The following is a 27726-nucleotide window of genomic DNA, read 5'->3' on the forward strand; positions in this document are numbered from 1 at the left end:
TCAAGCACTCAACACAGTCCTAAGTGGGCGCGCAAAGTAATCGGTTGTGCATTCACAGTGCGCAGTATGCTGGGTGATTGTTGGGAGCAAGTTAGCAGATTTCACAGTTATGGTTAAACTGCGCCCAAAACTCTCCGTTATTAACAATGTACAGTACCGATCTAGAGCAACTGAAGCAACCGGATGTCGCCACCGCATACGCGCAGAAACTCGAGGCAGCGTTGCCGGACGAGGGTGTGCTCGATGTGGCCCCTCTAGAGGACTGCTGGAGTACAGTCAAAGCAGCCATCAACAACGGAGTCGACGAAACGATTGGTTCGACGAGGAGTGCAGAGCGGTTCTGGAGGAGAAGGATGAAGCGCAAGCGGTAGTGCTGCAGCATGGAACCCGAAAGAATGTGGAGCGATACAGACAGAAGCGGAAGCAGCAGACCCGTCTCCTCCGGGAGAAAAAGCGCCGCCTGGAAGAAGCGGAGTGCGAGGAAATGGAACTGCTGTGCCGTTCACAAGAAACACGTAAGTTCTACCAGATGCTCAACGCATCCCGCAAAGGCTACGTGCCGCAAGCCGAAATCTGCAGGGATGAGTATGTTGGTGCAGCAGAGGACGGGAACGAACCAACTCCCACGCTGAGGGAAGTTAAGGATGCCATCCAGTGAAGACGTTGCTGAGGCAAGTCACTCATGAAAGGAGGGTGCGGAGTTGCGTGGTAGTTTTTGCATTCTTGGCATTCCTTTCGAACGCTTTTGTATGCTGCCTTCAGTCTTGGAATCTGGTAGCGCCGACGTACTTCATTGATAGTAGTTTGGTGGTTCTGATGGTTAAACTGCTTGTGGAAGTCGAGAAGGTCGCGAGGAAGAAAAAATGGTTGAACTGCATCTCGGGCGATGACCGAACAGGCTTGCGTTCTTCCTTGGATCCTAATAACCTCAACTTCATTCAGAAAGACGCACTGATGAAAGAGGGGGCTACTTCTTGGCAAATGCTTGTCCGTATTTTCAGAGTTCCTGTTCTTTGAAAGGATTGTAATTTCATCGGCAAAGGCAGCTAGCTGTGCAACGCGATACAGGTAGTATTCGGCATCTCTCAGCTCTTGGCTATTCAGAGGTCCGCTATTGCGATCTGCCTTTTGAACGGTAAGCCTCAAGCTTCGAACGTAGCGGAGTACATAGGCAGTGCAACGAAGCATTTTTCGCCAATCAGAAAATCGACTAATGTCGACTGCGCATTCATCGACTTTCGTATGGTGCAACAGATGTGGACGTAGCTCTTCCGTTGTGCTTTCAATGTGATGTTTTGAGGAGGGCCAATGCTCAGCTGATTTCCATAAGAACTCCGGCCCTCGGAACCAGCGGCTCGATGAAGACAAATCCGAGTTATGACGCCACTTTGTTCCCTCATCTGCCACGTTTTACTTGGTTGGAATCCAATTCCACTCGCGTATATCCGAAACTTCTAGAACCTCGCTAGCTCGATAGGCAACGAACTGACTGTAACGACGATGATCAGAATTTAGCCAACAAAGCACGTCCTTAGAATCCGTCCAGAAGAATCTATGTTTTACAGCGAACGATAGCGTGCTGCAGACGGTTTGCGCCAAGCGAAATCCAATGACGGCAGCCTGAAGTTCGGACAAAAACTTCAGTGGTGAAACTCTTGTCTTAGATCCCAATAGCGCACACTCGACGATTGATCCCTCTGGAAATCTCAAGTACGCCACCGCTGCGAAGCCGGCTTCGCTCGCGTCTACAAACGTGTGCAGCTGAACTTCGTTGTCTTCGGATGTAGATGTTAGGGAACGGTAACAACGAGGTATTTGAAGTTCTGCTATTTCAGGCAAAGCTGCGCACCAGGTTGACCACTTTTCGAAATGTTGATCGTTGATCACGTCGTCCCAGCCGATTGAAGTCCGCCATATTTCCTGAAGAAGCGTCTTCAGCACCATTAAAAAATGGCCATTAAAACCTAGCGGGTCGAAAATCATCATCAAAGTTCGCAGGACTTCCCGTTTTGTAAGACGGCGGCCCCCTGACAGCAACACTTCGTCAATGCGATTTGAAATTTTGTACGTAAAGTGGTCTGTAGACGTGTTCCAACACATGCCGAGAATTTTCTCAACAAAGCCATCCTCGCCGAAACCTTTCTCAGCCGTAGAAGGTTCGCCTAATTGCGCCAATACTGTAGAAGAGTTGGATGCCAAATTGCGGATTTCGAAGCCGGCCGAAGCATGGATTTCCCTCACGTCTCGTGTCAGCTGAACTGCTTCTTCCTCTTGCTCCACGCTTAGAAGCATGTCGTCAACGTAGTGTCGCTTCACAATAGCCTCAACAGCGGCCCGATATTCTTGCTGAAACTTGCTTGCGTGCACATTCTTGACATACTGCGCCGTACTTGGTGAGCAACAGGCTCCGAAGGACATCACTTGAACGATGTACGTACTAGGCTCGACATCACTTACAGGGGATAGACAAAATGATCGGGACAGGCAAAATTTTTACTTTTCAAAAAATGTTCAACTAGCTGTAACTTTTCGAAACGTGCATCAAATATTCTCAAATTTTCACTGTAAGTTGATCAACTAGTTGTGTATCAGTGGCCAAAATTTGGAAAAGATCGGGCTATTCTGCACGAAGTTATAAAGATTCTAAAAAAAGGTATAATTATCCGATAGCCAACTTTGAACTGTTATATCTCCGGATTCAATGAAACGAATTCAATAAAACGAATTCAATGAAATTTTGACTATTTAAGACTTATATAATGAACTTGAAAAAACTTTTGACACAACTTAAATTTCTTTATAGGGAAGAAATTTATTACGGTTAGTTTATTTTCCTAATAAAACACCAAATTTTCTAAAACTTCAACATGGTTGCAAAATTAAAAATGCTAATTATAGTTTATTTAAATTCCCTCTAATTGTCTTAAATATAAATATGTTTTGAAGGAAAGTAACAACATAGCCTTCAATTAATAGAAAAAGTATTGGGATGAATATTAAAAATAGACCAATTTACTAAAAAGTCATAAAATAAATAAAATCGCTATATATTTTTCTCTTGTTAATAATTTAAAGTTATGTCAAACGTTTTTCAGAGCTTATTATATGAGTTTTAAATGATCTTAATTTCATTGCATTCGGTTCATTAAATCCGGAGATATAACAGCTCAAAGTTGGCTATCGGATAATTATACCTATTCCTAGAATCTTTATAATTTCGTGTAGAATAGCCCGATATTTTCCAAATTTCGCCCACTGATGCACAACTAGTTGATGAACTTACAGTGAAAATTTGAGAATATTTGATGCACTTTTCGAAAAGTTACAGATAGTTGAACATTTTTGGAAAAGTAAAAATTTTGCCTGTCCCGATCATTTTGTCTATCCCCTGTATATTTTCCTTCCAGAAAAAGCGCTGGCAGTGCTGGTCATCGTTCCGCATCTGGTGGTAAATTTCACGTATGTCACCGCAAACGGCGATTTTGTACTCTCTGAACTGCATTAGTACTGACAGCAGGGAAGCGAACAGATCTGGGCCCTCGTGCTAACTCAGATGGCGCTGTAGTAATCTGATGAAGCAAATGCAAGAGCAAATCCTACTTTTATAACTTACGACGCCTTCCGGCAAGCGTCTGTGCGTACCAAAATTAGACCATTGACTGACATTTAATCTTGAAATGAACTTCCCGCCTGCTTATATGCTGTTATCATATTATTACATGTAGACCTTCTTCATCTCCTTACATTACTCGTTATGTCTACTCTTGAGAAATGCGTTATGTCTCAATAAACGACATTTTTTTAAATTATTTTTGTTTGATTTGTGCGGTTTGGTTTAGGAGAAGTCTATCAAAGTTTCAACTTGTTTTATTCTTATTTAAAATTATACTACTGAAAACGTGATGATTTTTTCTTCTTGATATTCGTCGGAGGTATAAGGAAAAACTTCCATCTTAATTCGTCTTTACATGGAAATTTCACACTATATGGAAACCAATGACATCATTCGCATCACTATCAAGGTTAATCCAGATCATGTAACGTTTCGTCCTATGTTACTAACAAAAACAACATATCAAGACAAATGTGGAGGTGCGAAGATTTACAAAATTTCTAGTAATAATGAATATCGCACTAACATAACATTGTATTATCATTTAGGTATGCTCATATCCATCCTTTCTTCGTTGATCTGTGTTAAATTATATATTTGTTCGTCAGTCGCTTTTGAGCCCGTTGCAGATTCATTGAACGCTTTTGGCATTTTGTATATTATTTGTAAACTGAGCATCTCCATTACTACCAATTACTATTTTTGCTCTATCTTGTTCCTGTAAACTGTTTCACACTTCATGAGAGACTTCATGATAAATTCGTGTGCCTCTTTCTGGTCATGCTAGACTGCCAGAAGAAATGTTCGCAAAGAATGTTTCTTGGATATTGCAACCATATGGCTGATGTCCTGAACGCAACTTGTGAATCAATCAAAGCAATCTTTTGGTTTATACAACATATCAAATGTCAACTTATTGAAGTGTTTAAGGCTTTTTCTTGTGTCATCACAAAATGGCTTCTTCAGAATCATCATCCAAATTCAACTTTACACAGTATTGCACTAATACTATTATTATTATTATTATTTATTTTTTAACCAAAAATTTTGAAAGAGGGAAAAACCCCTTTGAGTGATTTCCACAATTTTGAAATCTTTCTCAAAAAGGCACAAAACCTCTTCATCTTTTCAAAAAAACGTTACAATATAAACTATATCTAAAGGCTCCTCCGGAAAACAATCCATAACCGAGCCGCGATTTTGAAAGGGAATCGACAAGGAATTGCCAAAAACCAAGGTACTCTGTCTGGAATGGAATTTTGAAGGCTGAAAATAAAGAAAAATAAAAAAACAAAAACAGCATCAAACATTATAAGAAATATCCTGTAAATATGAAAAGAGGAGTTTCATTATTGATAAATTTTTACTGCCAAGAATATCACGTACAGATTGAGGTAAAGAATTATTCGAATTTTGAATATTTTCAATAAATTTTCTTCGAGGTAAAAGGTAACGTTTACAATTAAAAACAATATGGTCAATGTCCTGATATGATTCATCACAATCACATAAATTAGATTCTTCAATATTGATGCGATATAAATGACTATTGCATATGTAATGATTTGAAATTAATCTTGAGAATGTACAAATGAAATTTCGCCCAACAATCAGATGTTTGAACCATGCGTCATTTTTAACTATTGAATATATTGAATGACACCAACGACCTTTTTCACTCGAATTCCAATCAGCTTGCCAAGTTTCAATGGAGTGAGTTTTTATTTTAGAGAAATATTCCGAACTAAAAAATTTACGATTGTAAATTATTCCACGAGTAGCACCTAATTTAGCTAAGGAATCAGCTTGCTCATTTCCATAAATTAGACAATGAGCTGGAACCCAAACAAATTTTATTATGAATCCCCTGGAGTGTAAATTATATAATAATTCTTTTATCAATAATATAATATAATGTGTTTTACAATTGAACTGATTGGATTTGATTGAATTTATGGAACTCAAACTATCTGAACAAATAATAAATAAACCCGGTGATAATTTCTGTATCAATTGACATGTGAAATATAATGCAATTAATTCTGCTACAAATATAGAACAAGGAGATTCTAGTTTAAAAAAATGAGCTGTACATACATTATAAACTCCGAAACCTGCATTATTTGCAATAAAAGAGCCATCAGTGTAATAGAAGTATTTGGGATCAATTCCAATTGCACTAATACATTTACGTAAGAAAATCGACGCTTACCTTTTCTTCAAAATTCTCCACTTCACGCAAGACATTTTGAAAAGAAATATAGAACACACTATTCCAATTAAAATTCTCCTTCGAACTATCTATACCACAAAGAAATATTTTCACTCCAACTTGAAAATTATTCAAATTTGTGTCAACCGCACCAAGAGTTCGATGGAAATGTTTACCACCCACCACAGTACAACGACGACGGCCGCAGCGCGACGTGACGGTGCCGTCCGGCGCACAATCATCGATCATTGAACGCAGTGATGTCGATCTTGCGGGCCAATTCATCAATAAAATCAATCAAAATCATTGAAATGGTCAACTCAAATTTATCGATTATACGTCGTAAAATCGAAAACTATTCTTCGAATGATTATTTTTGTACTTTGAATCACATATGACAGTAATAGAAGCAAATAATTTTTATTTGTGAAATCTCCTCCACACTGTCCGTCAACACTGCTGCTGCTTGCAAACATCAACAGCGGAAGAGCATACTAAAAGTATTCGATCATTTTTAGCTTATTACACATAAAATTCGATGTTTTTCGTAATATTGAGACATGTTTCATTGTTATTTAGCAAAACAGAGTAGTCTACTGCTTGAATTGCTTTTAAATGATTAATAATCTTGAAATGTTTACATTGGTGAAAGCGAGACAAAGAGGTGCTATTTTTGTTTGTTTGTTTATAGAACAAATGTAAAAAGGCAACACCACTACTGTTGCGCTCGATGATTGTTAGAAATAAGAATCGAAAAAGAAGTGCTGAAATAGGAGTGACACAGGGAGTCACCTTAACCGTTCATGAAAACTCTTTACAAACTTTTACATCTTTATTTATCCTCGGGGATGAACCAGCCTCGGGCTGAAAATCCCCATAATAAAGAGCCAATAATAATCTTTATTTATCATAACAGTTTAAACGCCTTCCTTCAGCCTGTTAGATTGAAACAATCGTTCTAAATATCGAGTCAATCTGCCGTGGTTTCACCCATTATTGAAATTCTTTCCGTTTTCTCTGCCCTTGCCTGTCAGAGAAATATCTTGTTTTGGTTTACTGCCCATTTCCGTCAGTAACCATTATTTTCATCTCCGCCCATGTCCGTCGGAGACTACTTTTATTTAAATTTTCTATGGCTATCTGCCTTTGTTCATCAGAAGCCTTTGACGTTCAATTATTACCTTTTCTGCTTTCTATCTACTACCAACTACGCCATTGTAGTAATCTGATGAAGCAAATGCAAGAGCAAATCCTACTTTTATAACTTACGACGCCTTCCGGCAAGCGTCTGTGCGTACCAAAATTAGACCATTGACTGACATTTAATCTTGAAATGAACTTCCCGTCTGCTTATATGCTGTTATCATATTATTACATGTAGACCTTCTTCATCTCCTTACAGGCGCCATCTCTAATATTGAAAGCGATTTTGAGATGAATGTATTTATTCTACGCTTGTATATGAATTGGTGTTGAGCATAACAAGTTTCATCCAATTCCGTGATAATTTGACTAAAAAACAGAATAAATACTTTGTCCGGTGTGAACGGCCTTTACTCGCGGAAGCTCTTGGATGACCCAGAACACCTTTGTAAATTAGTTCTCTAAAGAACCAACCGCCATGGATCTGTAGGATGTTAAACCGCATCATTATTATAACAATAAACCATTCATAACGCTTGTAAATCTTCAGGTTTGTACTCACGGAAGTTCTTGGACAGCCTAGATGTTCTTTGGAAATTAGTCCTTTGCAGAATAATACCCCTTGGGCCCGCTTATAGACCTTAAGCCTACGCGGAAGTTCCTGAATAACCTAGAAAATTATTAAAAACTAGTTCTCTACAGAACTGGGTTACGGTGTTTAATGAATCCCCCCAATGTCTCTAAATGGCGTTCAACTTTTCCAGAGATTTCAAGATTCCAGCAGATCATGCATGTTATCATTTGTTGCTAACATAAATCAAATTATTCTTGTACATTTGAAGGACTCAATTTGGTCCTTGATTTCTATGAAACTTTCTTTGAAATTACAGTCTTGTAATTCCAGGCCCACTCATCATCTGATATCGATAGAATGTTTGCAAGGGTGATATTTCAAAAACCGACCACTGATAAAAATGGTATCAGCCGAGGTATGACTGTGATACCATGATAGGATAGGAAGTTCGTTTACACGCTGCTGCTGATGGAACGATCTTTATCACGGTCTGGTAATGCGAATGTTTTATCGCTCCGTTGAATGTGTGCCGATATCGTTCCGCCGATTTAGGGTCAAGTGGGGTAAAATGCCATTTTTCAAACTTTCATCGTTTTCAATGATAATTGGCCTCATTTGTTAGGCTTTCAAAGTGGTAACAGCAACTAGACAATATTTGCTCGATACTTCAGCAAAATTATTCACTAAACTATTGCATTTTCATAGATTTTCAGCGATTTTAAAAACTGGTTCGTAAAACGGAAGTGGTGCAAAACGACCATCTGCCATGGGGTAAGATGCCACTTCATGAAAACATTCAAAAATTACGTCCATCAGTTTTCGGGCATTTCCGACTCCTTTTCCCCCCTCTGTCCCGCTTTTCTCGTATACTCTATAAATGGAGTGTTACCCCCCTCCCCGCAAAACGATGATCGTAATATTTGAATGACCCCTAACATGGAAAGCTTAGACATCAACAACCATGCGTCTCCATGGGTGCCTCAATCTCGCTGGAAACACTTGGCTGGTAATAAAATCACCAGAAAACCTTAATTGCAAGCACGAAAAACCGGAAGTTGCCAATTTTCTTTGGGAAATCTAAAGATTTTTCGTGGGTTTGGTGGCCTAGCTTTTAGAAGAATGTTCGATGCAAACATATCTTGACACCATTCACCAATAGTAATGATCAAGTCCCATTCAGGAATGATTTTATCAGTTGGGCCATTTTACCCCATCTTGGCATTTTGAGCTTTGTTCCCCTACAAACGTCGACAACGACGACGTTGGTTACGTTCGTTGACTGGGCTGGGCCATTTTTCACCCCACAGCGGGTATCGCCTCGAAGTTAGGTTACAAGATGACGAATCACAAACAATATTTACGTTCATAAGAGTACCAAGTTCTGAATGGACAGGTTCGATCACTATCGATTCGCGAGTGTCTAACAACGTTAAATGGTTGCCAATTCGATCGCCCAAGCCGTCTTCATTCGTTTCTAATCAATGAATTTCTCTTCCCCCAAAAACACAGGGAAACCGCGTATCGCAGGAACCCGACTCGCTCAGCATCAAAGTCGGCGGCGAGAATCACGACAAAAAGCCCAAGCGCCATGAAACCAACCGCATCAAGTCGACCAAGTACACCCTGCTTACGTTCCTGCCGCTCAACCTGGCCGAGCAGTTCCGGCGGATAGCGAACTTCTACTTCCTGTGCATGACGATCATTTCGATCGTTATCGGTGAGTACCCTAACCTACCCGTTCCGACGCACTATCAGCGAGTTCAAAGTTGCCACATTGGGAAAATGTGTATCGTCATCGTGATCATACGAGCCCATTCGTTATCATCAACCAAAGTATCTAAACACCAAGGTAAGAGATTCCCGCTAATATTCACGGATTAGTGAGAAAAGGAAAAAAGCAAAAAATAGTTATGAAGTTTGCGCTGATTTGTATGGGCACATCACTATTTAGCAAACTTTCTTAAGAAATTAAGCACTCCCACCTTAGAAGCTATTATTTAATTGCATCTGACTGGATTAAATGTGACCTCCATGCAATAAAACAGAAAATATCGCTATTTGAAAATCGGTAACAAATTTTTTTTAATTGATTCTAAACATATTTTTTCAGCATTTAGAAACATCCAAACTAACAAAACTTCACAAACTTTGCTGAAATAATGACATTTTAGTGTAAAAACACCAACTTTTCATAACTAACGCAGATGTGTTGGTGAGTCTCATTTTTGACATTTACGGGAATCTCTTACCTTGGTACATATTTATATACTTTGATCATCAACAGCATATCATTCGCCATGAATTGGTTTTATTGTTTTTTTGGTGTTTATTTTTTCTGCGACGTTTGACGTTCGCTTGTGCCATTTCAATACGCCACAGTATTTATTTATTAGTGCTAAATTTGAGCGCGACATAACTGCGCTCTGACGCTCTTCTACCGCACCCGCGGTCGCATCATCACAGTCAGTCGGTTGGTCTTAGTAGGCGTCTCCAACTGACTCATTAGCATAGGTGCGACACTTTAAGTTCAATGTCAATGTTTGCTACGATGCGATGTTTGCAGTAGCGTATTGGTAGGTGGAACATCCGATTGGTACAAATCAGGTGCCTTAAGGAGGAAGTATCGGTCGTTACATACTTTTTATGATAATTAAACGAATTTTGGGAGAAAGTATAGCTATATCAATCAACTTGTGACGGGGTTTGAGGCAGCCATCAACTCAACCGACAGAGGAATCTGTAGTACCTAACAGCATCCAGACTGAGATCACCATCTAGAATGTCACCGAAACCGGTGACACTTTCATTTCGGACTGAACTCAACGTTTTTGCGTTCTTGGAATCGAAACTATAGAGCTGTTCGATCTGTCGTCTCATACACCACACCAACGTCCCCATCAACATCCCGATGAGTACGTGTACAAGCAGAACTTGCCGGAGGGTTTTCGCAACATGCTGCATAGGAGCCCTACGTATAGCGCAAGTGCAGCTGTACTTGAAGCCTGATACATGTGCCTCCAATTGTCCGAAGCGACCCGTAGCGTACGCTGCGCTACCCGAGGTTGATGCAGAACTTGAAAATCTCCAGGACTACGGTATTATTTTTCCGTTTTGATTCTAGGACGGGTTAGCTCCAACAGTCGTTACGTGCAAAGCGAATACCATATAGGACCTTGTTTGTATGTGATGATTATTCGATGAGGTTGAACCACGTTCTGGAATGTTATCACTGCCTGGACGACCTCTTTGCAGAAATGGCCGGAACACACTCGACTTGTCTGATGCTTACATGCAGGTCAAAGTCGAGGAGCAATCGCGGAAGCTTCTGACGGTGAACACCCACCGTTACCTATTTCAGTACAGCCCCTGTAATCTAGTGTCACAGACAGCATGGTGCCCGGAATCCCTGAAATCAAGCCGTTCTGAAGCGTGTACGTGAGTAAAGTTTCCACATGGTATCGAAAAGTGTCGCAGATCGAGTTCCTCGGACACATCCCCGATCGGACCCTTCCAAAACCGATGCCATTTCCAAGATGCGCCCTCTGGAAGATGTTCAGCAACTTCGTTCCTACCTCGCTGCTATCACCCATTATGACCCATTCAACGAGATAATCACTGTAGCACATGCATCGAAGGCCTTGGCGCATCGGTTCTTGACCGGTAGAGTTTAAGCAATTGCTCTGAATCCAAAATGGCTATTCCTGTTAACACAGTGAAGCGGTTGCAACTTTGAGCTTGACGCAATTTGTTCGGTGGTGTACACTCAGAAATAAAAGTATACACGGAATTACTATTATTTATGCATTTTGTATCCGCATCTCTCTCACTCTCTTTCTGTTTTCATGCTATCTGCCGTTTAGCCTGGGTTGAAGAGAAGTGTTTCGTCAACCCAGGCGAAGCACCAGATAGCATGAAAACAAAAAGAGAGTGAGCGAGATGCGGATACAAAATGCATAAATAATAGTAATTCCGTGTATGCTTTTATTTCTGAGTGTACAGCGTGCGCTAGAGCAGCGAAGTCTTCGACAATAACAAGCCTGATGGAGTTCTGGCCACTTTCAGTGAAGTCATGGTAACTTATCCACATTGATTTCGCTGGCCCAATCCATGGGTATTTCGTTATCGTGGATGCCTACTCCAATTGGTGCGAAATTCTCCGTAATCGTTCATTACCAAAACCTCAACACAGGATCTACTTTGTCCATACAGAGTGGAGTCGCAACGATGTTGTTGTGAAAATGTTATCACTCATGTTCGAACTGCGCACTACCGTAAGTAAACCTGCGTTTGAGCGGAGCGATTCGTTGAATCTCTAAAGCGTGGCCTCAACTATAGCTGAGCAAGAGGGAATGCTCACTCACATACAGAGTTCAGACATTCTTCCCGGTGTACCGCTCAACTCCAAATTGAAGCACACCACAATCATAGTCTACCGCAGAAGCTTTCCTCAGAAGACCAGTATGCACCACTTTGGATCTCTTGAAGAAGCCTGGTCCTGTAGATCCGGCTACCAAGAACTACAAGCAGAGTTCAGCAATTCAATCGCCGGAATTGAGCGCACAAGAAGATAACCTGACGCTGAGCAGCATTTCTGGAATATCCACATCAATGCCAAGTCGAGTCATCGAACGGAAAGGTTCCGTCCATTACATCGTATCGCTGGAGCACAACGCAACGATGAAAGATCGAACCTAGATAAAGCTGCATGTGAACTGAATGCGCTCACGCTACGATACCACCGTTTCAGTGCCCACGCCGCAACTACCATGGGAGATATTGCTCGATGAAGTACAGCTGGCAAACTACAACGATACAGGCTGATCCAGAAGAATATTGCCGAAGTCCTAGTTCCTGTTGCCACCCTGTCATCGGCCTTGCAAGAAACTGTAACTAATGGGGAACCCCCTATCCTGCATCAATGAGATCCCTCTCTACGCTGACCTGCTTACTCACAGACAATTTGGCGTTTGAGCGGTGCCGATACCGCAGGTCCATGGGGCATGGTGGTGTAGAGAAAGATGTTACAGGACACCCAAGAACTTCCGCGAGTAAAAGCTACAATATCTACGATAGATTGTTGTTAAATTACTAATACGGTGCAACATCCTACAGGTCCATAGAGCGTTGTTCTACAAAGAACTAATTTCCAAAGCTGTTCTAGGTTATACAAGAACTTCTGTGAGTCAAGGCCTGAAGATCTACAAGCGAAATCAATGAATTGTTGTTACATTACTGATGCAGTGTGAAAGATATTCTAGGTCCTCCAAGAGCTTCCGTGAGTAAAGGCCCCAAGATCTACTTGCGTAATCAATGTATTGTTCTTACATTACTGAAATGGTGCAACATTTTACAGGTCCATGAAGCATTGATCTGGATAACTAATCTTTACAGATATTCTAGGTCCTCTAGGTCCTAGCTTCCGTGAGTAAAGGTGTGAAGATCAACAATCGTTATCAATGGTTTGTTGTCACTCTACTGATGCAACGCAACGTCTTACAGATCCATGGATCATAGTTCTGTTGAGAAATAATATTCAAAGATCTTCTAGGTCCGCCAAGAACTTCCACGAGTAAAAGTCTACAGATCTACAAACGTAATTAATGGGTTGTTCTTTCATTACTTATACGGTGCAACATCCTACAGGACCATTGAGCATTGTGCTGAAGAGAAGTCATTTTAAAAGATATGCTGGGTCTTCCATGAACTTGCGCAAGTTAAGGCCCTAAAGGTCCAGGGAGCATAGCATAGAAGTATAGAATTAGCTTAATAAACATGAATAAAATAAAAATATCTACAGGAAATTTGTGTGAGCTCAGTGTTGTTTAATAAAGGTTAAAGTGAAAATTCGGGAAAAGGTTCGAGATGATCTTTTAAAGAAATTTGGTTTAAAAATTTAGGCCCTCATTCAGTTATTTTCCGGAATTGTTTTATTAAATTTTCCAATAGCTTTTTCATAACATCTGGAAATGGTTCAATGTTAATAAGAGAGTCCTAAGAGAATCCTGAAGAAATCCTTGGAATAATCCCAAAAGGAATTCCGAGAGGAAACCATGAAGGAATCACTGAGAGAATCCCGAAAGGAATTCTGGTGTAATCATTGAAAAAATCATGGAGAAATTCCAAGAATAAAATTTCGGAAATAATTAACAAAGGAATCCCCGAAGAAAAAAATCCTGAAAAGTCTTGGAGTAATTTCTGCAGTAATCCTGAGAGTGATTTCTGATAGAATCCTGAAGAAATCTTGAGAGAAATCCCTAAAGAAATCCCAGGTAAACTTCGGAAGGAGTCCCGGAAGGAGGCTTTGAAGAAATCCCAGATAAAATCCCAGAAGAGTTCTCGAGACGAATGCCAAATAAAAAAACAATAAACAAAGAAAGCTTCCAAGGGATTGCTGAAAGCAATCCCGAAAAATTCAATGAAGGAATCTCAGAAGGTGTCCCGGATGCAATCCCTACAGAATTCCAGGGAAAACACATTGAAAGAATTCCTGGATGATGCTCCAAAGCTATCTCCTGAAAAACCTGAAAAAAAAACACAATTAGGAAATCCCGAGAGGAATCAACTAAGGTTTTCCGGGATGAGTTTCTGAAGGAACACACTCAAATTCAGAAATGGATCTCGGTAAACGGTTTGCCGAGAATCCAACAGCTGATATCTCGGTAAAATATTTACTGATTCTCGGTAAAAATTTTACCGAGATTTCGGTAAACCAGTACCGAGTCTCGGTGAACTTTGCCGAGATCTCGGTAAAAAGTTGGATTACCGAGATATCGGCAAAGGTTTAACGACATCTCGGTATAACTTTTACCGAGATTCAGTGAAAATATTTACCGGATTCTCGGCTGTTGGATTCTCGGCAATCCGTTTGCTGAGGTCGGCGATTTAATTTAAGTGTGAATCCCAGAAGAAATCCTGCATGAATAATGGAGGAATCCCTGATACAATGTTAGGAATAACCCGTGAAAGAATCCCAGGAGGACTCCCTCGTAGAATCCCGGAGAATATCCGTAAAGGAACCCTGGTCGAATTCCGTGAAGTAATCCCAGGATGAATTACAGAAGAATTCCTGAAGAAACTTTTGTCAGAACCTTAAAGGAATCCCTGATGAAAACTTATGTGGAAACGAGGAAGGATCAATGAAGGAATCTAGGAAAGAATGCGAAACGAAATCGCAGAAAGAATTCAGAGAAAAATGCTGGAAAATAATATAAAAATGTTCGGGAGAAACCAATGAATAAATCCCAAGGAAGAATCTATAAAGGAACTCAAGCAGGAATCCCTGGAAGACAAAAAGCCAAGAAACAATTCTGAAGAAATTCTGTGAGAAATCAATAAAAGAACCCCGGAAGAAATAATTCAAGAAGAATCTTCGAAAGAATCCTTTAATGAATCTCGGGACGAATGCCTGAAAAAAATCCTGGGAGGAATCCCCAAAAGATTATCGAATAGAAATGAAGGAATGTCGGATGGAATCCCGAGAGAAATTTTAAACGGATACCCGGAAGGAATCGTTGAACGAATCTCTAAATTTTGGGAGGAATCTCTAAAGGCAATCTGGGAAAAATCCCGGGAGGATTTGCCGAAGGAATCCCGGAAGAGAGCCCGGAAGAAATCTCTAAAGGAATCGCAGGAGATACCCCAGGAGAGTTCTGGAGAAATCCCTGGTGTGATCTCGGAAGAAATCCATGAAAGAAGGAGTCCCAGGAAAATTCCCAAAAAGAATCCCGGGAGTAATCAATGAAAAAATTTCTGACAGAGTGCAGTAAAAAATAAATGAAACAAAGCCCGGGAAAATCGCTAAAAGAATCCCGGGAGGCATCAATGAATGGATCCCGGGAAGAATTCTTAACGGAAAGCCAGACAAAAATCTGAAGGAATCCAAGGATAAATCCTTAATCGAAACCCGGGAAGGTGATCGATCAGTGATAGGAAAGACTCTCGCAAGGAATTTCGAGGAAAGTCCTTGAATGAATTCCGGAAAATCTATGAAGAAATCCCAAGATGAATCGCTGATGGAATCCCTGGAGGAATCCCTAACGTAACCCCGGGAACATTTTAAAAGAAATCCCGGGAGAAAGCAATGAAGAAATGTCTGAAGGATCTCGGAAGGAATTCTGAAAGAAATCTCTGTAGAATGGCGGAAGAAATTCCTGGAAGAATCCTCAGAAGAATACTTGAAGGGATCTCCGGAAGATCCCTGACTGGCATACTGGGAGGAATTCCAGGAGAAATTCGGGGACGCTGCCGAGGATTGCCTTCCCTTGAAATCTGGTAGGAATTTCTCTAGGGCTTTTGTTGATATTTGCTTGGAAACTTTATCTATATAAATAAAAATGGAATGGTGTTTGTATGGACGCAATAGGCTCAGGAACGGGTCAACGGATCTACACCATTCTTTCAGTGTTTCATTCGTGTAGGGCTCCGACGTGTTCGTACGAAAAAATAATTGAGGAAATCGACCGGGAACGCACCGAAAACGAGGAAGTTTGAAATTCCATTTTGCGGGGCATTTTTCTACAGAGCTGCATGCCAAAAAACACAGTAGGCAGGCAGAACGACGTTTGCCGGGACAGCTAGTCTAGAATATATACTGAAGTTTTGTTTTGAGTTTCGTTTTATTTCACCAGGCATTCAACCAGGAAGTCTTCTATGAATTCATTTCATGAGTTTTGTCACTAATTCTGGTCTATTTGTTTGTAATGCCAAAACAAACCTTCTGAGAAATCAGCGCTAATCAGCTTCCATACTCTGTTTTCCCTTTTTTTATTTCTTCTAGTAACCCTGTGGGCACCGAAAAACACACTAATGGTAACCCTTTTTGCTGTTTTGTTTTTATTTTGCGTTCCATTTCACCCCGTTCCATGAGCAGAATGACGTTTGAACCATTTTCAGTTTGAACGATGTGCAGATTAGTGGGGGTCAAATTAAAAAAATGTTCAGATTAGATGCGGTCAGACCAGCGAGGATAGACGGTATATTTTTAGCAGACATTCCACAGTTTTATTAATTCATCAGATGTATACCAAAAGATGTCGAAATTTGGAGTGGCGTTTACGTCGTTTTGCAGAATTACGGCTGTTGTTGTCCCGGCAGACGTTGTACTGCCATTTTGGTTGTGGTTGTTTGACAACTGTTGTGGAGTCATTCCAACACCACGCTCTAGATTAGTTTCATTGCGATCGTGTTGACTTTGTACCCAGCTCATACAAATCACAGTACTTTATTAGTTAATTTTCACATCTATATAGGGTGATTCGCCAATTGTTGAACACTATCTAAATGTTGAACAGTTTCTGAAAACTTTATAATAAATCAAACTTAAGTAATTTGTGCTCAATGTGGACGTCTGATGTAGATCGGTTCCTGGTCATATGGCTGAATTCCATTTTGCCGAATGCCGTTTGGCCGGATGCCATTTGGCCGAATGCCGTTTGGCCGAAAAGGAATTGTAAACGTAAACTCAAGTGATATTACTGTTCCCCACATCAGTATAACTCGAAAGAACAGGCTATGTTTCAAAAAAGGATAAAACTGATAAAATGATGGCAGTTTGAGCGCCAACTAATCACTGTATGGTGGAACTAAGAAGAATAACCTATGATCAAAAGTAGGAAATATTTCTGATGATTAAGTTCTTCTAAATTCTATTGATTTTAATTCGGCCAATCGACATTTGGCCAAACGAGATTCGGCCAAATGGCCGGACACCATGTAGATGCGTTTTTATATGTGCCACGATGTTGTACCAATTATATTGCATAATTATATATATTTTCACGAAAACTGTACAATTCTTAAGATTAATTTTAAGAAATTGCTGTTGAGATTTACTGGCAAACCGAACACAAATATCAAAGACACACCATAGTTATAAAAACTGGCAAAAATTTCCCAAAATGGAGGAGAACGTGATGATCCAATTGTTAAACACTGGTATAACCTAAACTGTTGGCATGACTGCCAGTTTTTTCCACTTCTCCTAATCGTGCATTTCAAGCGGCTTCGGGGGCGTCCAGGGATGTTCCAAAAGGGCTTCAGGAACGTTATAGGGGGTTTCAAGGGGTTCCAAGAGCATTGCAGGGATGTTCCAAAGGAATACAGATGATTAAGGGGGTCCCAAGGGTGTATAGGGACGTTCCAGGGGTGTTATTGGGGGTCTTAAACGAATGATTCATGGTTTTCAAGCTGTTTAAACGGTGTTCCAGGGGATTAGGGGACCCATGGGAATTCCAGGGGCTCCCAGGAGTGTTCCAGGGGCTTTCAAAAGCATTCCAAAGTGTTTCACGGGGCTAAAGAGCGTTCTAGGAGTTTTCAAGGGGCTTCAGGATCTTTCAGGGGTCCCAGGCGTGTTTTAGGGTGGTAGAGGAGAACGTGTCGAATTTATTGAACACTGGCATAATCTGAATGGTTAGCATGACTGCCCTTTTTATTCATTTTACCTAATCGTGCACTTCAAGGGGTGTCAGGGGCGTCCGGGGATGTTCCAGAGGGCTTCAGGAACGTTAAAGTTTTCAACCGGTTCCAAGAGCGTTGCAGGGGCGTTCCAGAGGGATTCAGAAGATTAAGGGGGTCCCAGGGGCGTTACAGGAAAGCTCAGGAATGTGCCAGGGGTTCTCAAGGGGTTTCAGAGGCGCTCCATGAGTGTTCCAGGGACTTTCAAAAGCTTTCTAGAGTGTTCCAGAGGGCTCATGAGCGTTCTAGGGGTTTTTAAGGGGCTTCGGGAGATTTCAGGGGGTCCCAGGGGTATTTCAGGGGTGTTCCATGATGTTTTAGAGGTTTCCCAGGGGGATTCCAATGGGTTTTAGGGGCGTTCTAGAGGTATTCTCGGGAGTTTTAGGTGGTTTCATGGGCGTTCCCGAAGATTTATCCCTGATATTACCTGAAATCCAGAAAATGCTTGAAACATTTCCGAATATTCCTTGCCACTTTCATGAGCTCCCCCTGAATCCAGTATTGCAAAAATTCATCTCATTCATGTGAACATTATTCAACAAATCTTTCCATCAGAAGGGATCCCGAAAGAAATCCCTGAAAGAATCCCGGTTAAAACACTCGAAAAAAAAAAATCCTGAATGATTCTCGGAAGGAATGTCTATAGGAAACCTGTAAAAATCAATTAAGAAATCCCGGGAGTAACCCCTGATAGAGTTCCGCAAAATACTTGTAAAGGAATCCCGTACAAATTCCCTGAATGAATCTCGGGAGGAATTCCTAACGGAATTACGGAAGGTATTACTGGAAGAACCCTTGTAAGAACCCGGGTGAAATTCCTGAATGAAACTTGGGAAGAATGCAGAACGAAATTTGGAGGGAAATCTCGAGAAAAATGCTGGAAGCAATTCATAAAAGCCTCTTGAGAGAAATCAATGAAATAACCAATGAAAACTCTGTAAAAGAATCCTGGGAGGAATCCCTGCAAGCGCTATTGGCGGAAACCCAGGAGAAATATCTGTAGGTAGACATCCCGAGAGAATTCAATGAAAAGGGGGAAACCAGGGCCCATATAGCCAAGGCGGTAAACGCACGGGTATTCAGCATGACCATGCTGAGGGTGACGGGTTCGATTCCCGGTCGGTCCAGGATCTTTTCGTAAAGGAAATTTCCTTGACTTCCTTGGGCATAGAGTATCTTCGTGCCTGCCACACGATATACACATGCAAAATGGTCATTGGCAGAGGAAGCTCTCAGTTAAAAACTGTGGAAGTGCTCATAGAACACTAAGCTGAGAAGCAGGCTTTGTCCCAGTGAGGACGTTACGCCAAGAAGAAGAGGAGAGGACGTACCGTGTAAACAAAACGTGTTTATTCGAGAAACCGTGTCAAAAACGTGCAAATTCGGGAACCCATGTAAAAAAACTGAGGGAGATCTGAAAATATTGTATATGTCCTCACCTTCAGATATCCGAGGATTGTTTTAGAGAGTTAAAGCGGAAAGGGAGGCGGTAGTGTAGTAATGGTTGATTCTGGGTATTAATGGAGCAGGGGGCAATGGATGGGTTATGGGAAGAAAGTGCACACTGGTTCTTAGGAAGATTTCAGAGAATATTTTGAGGTGTTAGGTACTGTTTAGACGGACGAAGCGAAGGATAAGGGAAACTGTCAACACCCTACAGGCCCATGGAGCATGGTGGCGTAGAGAAAGATGTTCCAGGACACCCAAAAACTTCCGCGTGTAAAGGATACAATATCTACGATAGATTGTTGTTACATTACTAATACGGTGCAACCTGTAGAATGGTCCATGGAGCGTTGTTCTGCAAAGAACTAATTTCCAAAGATGTTCTAGATTATCCAAGAACTTCTGTGAGTCAAGGCCTGAAAATCTACAAGCGAAATCAATGAATTGTTGTTACATTACTGATGCAGTGTTAAAGATGTTTTGGGTCCTCCAAGAACTCCCGCGAGTAAAGGCTCCAAGATCCACTTGCATAATCAATGTATTGTTCTTACATTACTGAAATGGTGCAACATTTTACAGGTCCATAGAGCATTGATCTGAGGAGAACTAATCTGTACAGATATTTTAGGTCCTCCAAGAGCTTCCGTGAGTAAAGGTCTGAAGAACTACAATCGTTATGTTGTCTCTCTACTGATGCAGTGTAACGTCTTACAGATCCATGGAGCATAGTTCTGTTAAGAAATATTATTCAAAGATCTTCTAGGTCCTTCAAGAACTTCCACGAGTAAAGATCTTAAGATCTACAAACGTAATTAATGGATTGTTCTTACAATACTTATACAGTGCAACATCCTACGGGTCCATTGAGCATTGTGCTGAAGAGAACTCATTTTAAAAGATATGCTGGGTCATCCATGAACTTGCGTGAGTTAAGGCCCTAAGATCTACAAGCGTAATCAATGGAATGTTGTTACATTACTGATACGTTGTAACATCCTACAGGTCCATAAACCATTTTTCTGTAAGAGACTAATTTCCAAAGATGTTCAAGGGCTTCCAAGAACTTCCACGAGTAAAGACCTGAGCATCTACATGCGTTATCGATGGTTTGTTGCCACATTACTGATGCAGTTTAACGTCCCAAAGGTCCAGAGAGCATAGCATACAAGTGTAGAATTAGCTTCAAGTTAAAATACACATGAATAAAAAAATCTACAGATAATTTGTGTAAGTTCAGTGTTGTTCAATAAAGATTAAAGTGAAAATTCGGGAAAAGATTCGAGAAGAACTTTTAAAGAAATTTGGTTTATAAATTTAGGCACTCATTCATTTATTTTCCAGAAATATTTTTTTTTTAAATTTTCCAATAGCTCTTTCATAACATCTGGAAATGCAAATGTTCAAATGATTGTGATTAAGAGGGTCCCAAGAGAATCCTGGAGAAATCCTTGGAATAACCCCAAAAGGAATCTCTGAGCGAATCCCAGGAATAAGCTGGAAAGGAATCCCGTGAGGAAACCATGAAGGAATCACTGAAAGAATCCCGAAAGGAATCCTGGTGGAACCATTGAAAAAATCATGGAAGTATTCCATGAAAAACTTCTGGAGAAATTCCAAAAATAAAAATTCGGAAAAAATTAACAAAGGAATCCGTGAAGAAAAAATCCTGAAAAATCTTGGAGTAATCCCTGCAGTAATCCTGAGAGTGATTTCTGATAGAATCCTGAAGAAATCTTGAGAGAAATCCCTAAAGAAATCCCAGGTAAACTTCGGAAGGAGTCCCGGAAGGAGGCTTTGAAGAAATCCCAGATAAAATCCCAGAAGAGTACTCGAGACGAATGCCAAATAAAAAAAATCAAAGGAAATTTCCAAAGGATTGCTGAAGGCATCCAAGAGATATCTATTAATGTATCTTTGGATAAATACCAGAAAGAATGCCTGAAGGAATCCCGAAAAATTCAATGAAGGAATCTCTGAAGGGGTCCCGGATGTAATCCGTACAGGATTTCAGGGAAAACAAATTTAAAGAATTCCTGAATGAAGCTCCAAAGCTATCTCCTGAAAAATCTGAAAAAAGCCAAAACCTGAAAAAAACAATTAGGAAATCCCGGGAGAAATCAACTAAGGTTTTCCGGGAGATTGTACGACAATTCCCCGAAAACCAGTTCCCCGAATGAAGTTTCCCCGAAAGTTTTTTCCCCGAAAAACGATTCCCCGAATGAACCGTTTCCCCGAATTTACCGTTTCCCCGAAATATTTATTAAACTTTTTTTCAAAACTGGTTTCTGATAATTTTTTTGATGAATACCATCTGGCCGAATCAGTCAGTGGAACGAAAAGGTAGACTGGGCCAATGTTCAGGCTTTAGAAGGACTGTTCAATGAGTTATGACCACCTTGGAGTTTCTATTCTTGCTTTGACACGATTGACGAATTGATGGAGATATTAGCTTGTATGAGACGCATCTGACAAAAATTACACACCTTATTGGTATTTTGACCACTCTGAATTTTCCCTTGAGTTATTTTTGAGAACTAAATAATAATTATCATATTTGAATGACGTTTGCTCTTCTTCTACACAAAGGTCGTTCTTTTCATTTGTTGTGATAGAAAATTATAGGGCCTTCAACTCAGAACACGCTCATCTGAGATTACCCCTTCTTTGATTCATAGGCAGTTCATACGAGTATTGTTGAATATTCAATCGCAGAAAACGCCCTCATAACATATAATACCTTAAAAATGAGTCGTCGGGGTTGAAGAAATCTGCTAAAGATCATCATTGGCATAAAAGTTGAGGGCTATAGCTGTAACACATTTGACACGCAAAATTTAAAAATGATTGCTTTCGCACAATTTGAATACGTATTTTTTTTTGTTAATCGATGGTAAAAACCTAACTTTACTGAAATAATATTTTGAAGAAAATATTAATAGTTTGACTGTCGACAGTTTTTGACAGAGTATTTTGAAAGAACCGTATATGTTGAAAGAAGGGGGAATCTCTGATGGAGATTTCTACTATGAAGTCCATAGCCACTAGAACAGCTTGATACCAAAGAACAAAACATCAATGATAAATATACCGGTTGTCAAATTGCTGATTATAAATTCCACAGGTCAACTTGAAAGAACAGCCTATGTTTGAAAGAAGGAAAACTTATTATTTAAAGGTTATCAATCAGGTTAAGGCAGTAGGTCAATTCCCATTCGGTCTACTGTACACCATTTAGCTTAAACCTCCTAAGATGTTACGCTAGACAATGGCGTAGTGCACGTTTGGCAAGCCTGTCTGGGTTATATTGAGCCCAACATCCTACGAGGGTTTATTTGCATCAGCCTCTGGTCATTTACTACTATTATCTACCTCATCGTTTATAATCATCCGTGCACATAGTTTACTCTCTCATAACCCTGAAGTGTGGCAATGCACTAGGACATCGATGCGCAGAATATGTGTATGGTGAGATGATACATTCTGAATGAAATGGCACAAAAAGCATGAAAATGATCATACTTTGCCTAATGTGATGCTGTTTGAGCAAAACTTTGGAAAACTGTGTTGTTAAAGAGACAAGGCATGAATACTACAACAGCCAAAGCTCTGCCCAAACAGCATCAAATTAGGCAAGGAATTATAATACCATTACTTTTTGTGCCATCTCATTGCAGAAGCGGAGAATTTACCATTTCACCAAAGATCTCTGAGTCTTCCATCTCACAATACAAAAAGTCATCTCATTATTACAAATTTTGTAGTTCCCCTATCGTTTCCCAAACAAAATGAATTAGAAGTCTAGGAAACAGAAATGTCGCACCCCAGAATCCTACACTCAGCCAAATAACCTTAATATTTTCATAAGGCCCAACTTATGAAACGGCCTTTAAACAATTCATAATGATTCGGATGAATTTCATAAGGTCACTCTATGACGTAAAATCGTCTCAGAGGTTGGCTTATATTCATGTTTAGCAACATGGTATTCTCAAGCGTCGGTAGCCGTGTGGATAACACACGGGCTCGGTGATCCCGATGTTCACGGATCGAATCCAGTCCGCATTATTTAAAGATTTTTTTTTTGTTATTTTCATAAGTCTATCTTATGAAATTTGTCATAGCAAGCACGATCAATTTTCATAAGGTATTCTTATACCATCCATAAGAATTAGTTATAGCAAACTTTCATAAGGTATTTCGATGAATTTCGCTAGATTTTTTTGCTGAGTGTACTTCAACATATCAATACCATCTTGTACCGACTTTTCGAACCCTCTAAGCAGAATACCCTCTTCGAATGAGTGTAATCAGTTTCGTACCTTTTAATTCCACCCTATTTTGTTTATCCTTTGACAGACACGCGTATTTCGACTACCACTTGTAATCTTCCTCAGTGTCAGTTATCCACTTCGACATTATCAATACCATTTGAAATCAAATATAAATTAAAGAATCTGTGAACGAAAGCTAATTTTGAGTTAACCCTTTTCTGGCATTGGGCTCATAATGACCCAAACAGGTTATGCTGAGCGTGTACTGCGTCAGCTAATTCCCAAAGAAGGTTAAATGGCAGATGACATACACTTTTCGGGGAAACGGTACATTCGGGGAAACATTTTTCGGGGAAATGGTACATTCGGGGAAAAAACTTTCGGGGAAACTTCATTCGGGGAACTGGTTTTCGGGGAAATGTCGTACAATCTTTCCGGGATGAGTTTCTGAAGGAATCCCAGAAGAAATCCTGCAAGAATAATGGAGGAATCCCTGATACAATGGTAGGAATAACCCGTGAAAGAATCCCAGGAGGACTCCCTGGTAGAATCCCGGAGAATATCCGTAAAGTAATTCTGGTCGAATTCCGTGAAGCAATCCCAGGATGAATTACAAAAGAGTTCCTGAAGAAACTCTTGTCAGAATCCTAAAAGAATTTCTGATGAAGAGCCTTGAGAAAACCGGGAAGGATCAATGAAGGAATCTAGGAAAGAATGCGAAACGAAATCACAGAAGGAATTCAAAGAAACATGCTGGTAAAAATCCATAAAAATGTTCTGGAGAAACCAATGAATAAGTCCCTAGAAGAATCTGTAAAGGAACCCAAGCAGGAGTCCCTGGAAGAACACTTGACGGAAAGCCAGGAAGCAATTCTGAAGAAATTCTGTGAGAAATCAATAAAGGAACTCCGGAAGAAACAATTCAGGAGGAATCTTCGAAAGAATCCCTTAATGAATCTCGGGAGGAATGCCTGAAAAAATCCTGGGAAGAATCCCCAAAAGATTACCGAATAGAAATGAAGGATTGTCGGATGGAATCCCGAGAGAAATTTTAAACGGATACCCGGAAGGAATCGTTGAACGAATCTCTAAATTTTGGGAGGAATCTCTAAAGACAATCCGGGAAAAAATGGAAAAATTCCGGGAGGATTTGCCGAAGGAATCCCGGAAGAGAGCCCGGAAGAAATCTCTAAAGGAATTCCAGGAGAAATCCTAGGGGAATCCTGTTGTGATCTCGGAAAAAAAAATCCATGAAAGAATTTGAAAGGAGTCCCGGGAGAATTCCCAAAAAGAATCCCGGAGTGATCAATGTACGATTTCCTGACAGAGTGCAGCAAAATATTAATGAAACAAATCCCAGGAACAATCCCTAAAAGAATCCCGTGAGGCTTCAATGAATGGACCACGGGAAGAATTCCTAACGGAAAGCCAGACAAAAAACCTGAAGGAATTCCAGGATAAATCCCTAAACTGAACCCGGGAAGGTTCAGCGAGAGAATCCTGGAAAGATTCTTGCAAGGAATCCCGAGGAATGTCCCTGGATGAATTCCCGGGAAAATGTCCGGGAATCTATGAAAAAATCCGGGAAGAGTCTCTGAAGCAATCCCGCTATGAATCTCTGTTGGAATCCCTGGAGGAATCCCTGACGGAAACTCAGGAGACATTTAAAAGGAAATCCCGGCAGAAAGCAATGAAGAAATGCCTGATAGAAGCTCTGAAAGAATCTCGGAAGGAATTCTGGGAGAAATCTCTGCAGAAATCCCGGCAGAAATCCCTGAAAGAATTCTAGAGGAATCCTTGAAAGATCTTGGGAGGAATCTCTTTAGGAAACAATCATGCCGAAGGAACCCTCAAAGGAATGGCCATACTGAGGTCTAGCGAATACGGAGTCGTGTTTTCTATTGCAATTCCTTCAGTGGAATTCTTTGATGAAGCCCAAGGGAAGTTCCAGGAGTAATACCGTGATTAATTTCTAGAGTAATCCATGATTAAAAACTCTAGAAGAATTCTCGGATGAGTCTTTAGAAAAACCCCTGAAACCCCCAAAGGTATTTCTGAAAGTATCCTAGGAAAACTTCCTAGAAGAATCCCAGCAATAATGCCTGGAGAAATCCTTAGAGAGATTACTGCAGGTATCACAGTAAGAATTTCTGGAGGAGACCTAGGAGGCATGCCTGAAACATTAGAAGCAGCAGGAATCGCTTATGGAATCCCGGAGGAGTTCCTGGATGAAAGTCAAGAGGAGTTCTTGGAGGAATCCAATTAGAGATATTTGAAGAAATCCCAGAAAAAAACCCTTTAGGATTTCCAGGATGAAACACCGAAGGTACTTCTGCAAATCTCTTAGAAAGATTTCCTTGAATAATCCCAGTAAGTTTTTGAAGGAATCCCTGTAGAAATTTTTTGAAGAATTCCTTGAAGAATTCCTAGAAGATTTCAGAGATGTATTATAGTAAGAATTTCTGGATGAGTCCTAGGAGGAATTGCTGGAAGAATTACAGCAGAAATAGCTTGAGAAATCCAGCTGAAATTCCTAGAGGAAGGCCAAGAGGAGTTCCTGGAGAAAATTCATGAGAAAAATATGAGAGATTCTTTGAATAAAATATCTTGAATAAAAATTCCTGGAGGCATCACCGGAGAGCTTCTGAAGAAATTATAAAAAAATCTCAAAAGGTATTCTTAGAAGGATTCTGGGATGTATCATTGTAGAAATCTCAGCACAAATCCTAGGAGGAATTGCTGGAGTAAACTATACAGCAATTTCTAGAGAAACTCTATCAGGAATGACTGAGGGAATCTAAAGAAAAAATCCTTGGAAAACCTAGAGAAGCCCCTGCAAGAACCGGTAGAGGTATTTTGAAAGAATATGTAAACAAGGCCCTGAAGAAATAGCAGGAGGAATTTCCGAAGGAATCTCAGGAAGATTTCCTGGAAGAATTTCAGCCATAATGCTAGGATAAATCTATATAGGAATCACTAGAAGGATAGTATGAACTTCTGAAGGACTTGCAGGATGAACCGCAGGAGGAGTTGTTTGAAATATTCTTGGAAGAAGGCCAAAAGGAGTTTCTGAAGGAATTCCATGACGAATTTCCAGAGGAATCTTTGGATAAAATCTGTAGAGAATTCCTGGATGAGTCCTTGGAGAAATCCCTGGTAGAACAACCCTAGGAATTTCTGCAAGAATTTCAGGAAGATTACCTGGTAAGATCCCAGCAAAAAAGCCAGGAGACTGCTCTAGAAGAATCCGTAGCATAATTTCTAAAGTATCACAGTTAGAATTTTTGGAAGAAGAATAGCTGGAAGAATCGCAGGATTTGCTTGAGGAATCCCAGCTGGAATATTTGAATAAGTTCCTAGAATTCCGGGAGATATCATAGAAGTAATTTCTAGAGAAATCCTTGAATCAGGAATGTCGGGGTTATCCTGAGAGAAGTTCTTCTAACAAATGACTGGAGGAATACCTACAGTTCTCCTTGAAATAATAGGGAGAAGTATACTGGAGGTCCCAGTGGGGGAATCCCTAATGAAATCGCAGGAGGATCTTCTGGAGAAAACCCATGAGGAATCTCAGAAGCAATTCCATGAGGAATTCCTTAGAAAATCCCAGGAACACTTTCTTAACAAATTCCTGGAAGAATTTCGGTTGAAAAAAAAAAATATGGAGGAATCCATGTCTGCAATAATTTTTGGTTTAATTATTGTTGGAATCTTTGAATGGACTCAAAAAAGATTGTTTTGTAAAATGTTTTAAGGAACTCCTGGATTATTTTGGTGTCCGGCCATTTGGCCGAATGCCGTTTGGCCGAATGTTATCTGGCCGAAAGGGTAGTTTGGCCGAATGCCGTTTGGCCGAATCATGATCAAAAGAATTCAGAGGAAGTTTTTGACATTCTAACTGCCAATATGATTATTAGAAGTATTTCCTCCTTTTAATCATAGGCTTTTCTTTCTAGTTTTATTATTCAGGGATTAGTTGGCGTTAAAACTGCCAATATATCATCAAAGATTTTTC

The 27726-nt window shown here is 40.3% G+C and overlaps 2 protein-coding genes across 3 annotated transcripts in view; both read left to right on the forward strand.

Annotated features, from left to right (window-relative positions):
• The window catches only part of LOC109422161 (phospholipid-transporting ATPase IF-like), a 427692-nt gene that overhangs the window by 30367 nt on the left and 369599 nt on the right, over positions 1–27726 (forward strand). The gene's annotated exons all lie outside the window — the stretch shown is intronic.
• The window catches only part of LOC109428453 (phospholipid-transporting ATPase IF), a 45788-nt gene that overhangs the window by 9945 nt on the left and 8117 nt on the right, over positions 1–27726 (forward strand). For both annotated transcript variants that reach the window (XM_062844294.1, XM_062844295.1), the window contains exon 2: positions 9052–9259. In XM_062844294.1, coding sequence (XP_062700278.1) covers positions 9052–9259 — 208 coding nt within the window. The remainder of the gene's footprint in view (positions 1–9051; positions 9260–27726) is intronic.

This window comes from Aedes albopictus, chromosome 1, assembly GCF_035046485.1.
Source record: "Aedes albopictus strain Foshan chromosome 1, AalbF5, whole genome shotgun sequence".
Lineage (NCBI taxonomy): Eukaryota > Metazoa > Arthropoda > Insecta > Diptera > Culicidae > Aedes > Aedes albopictus.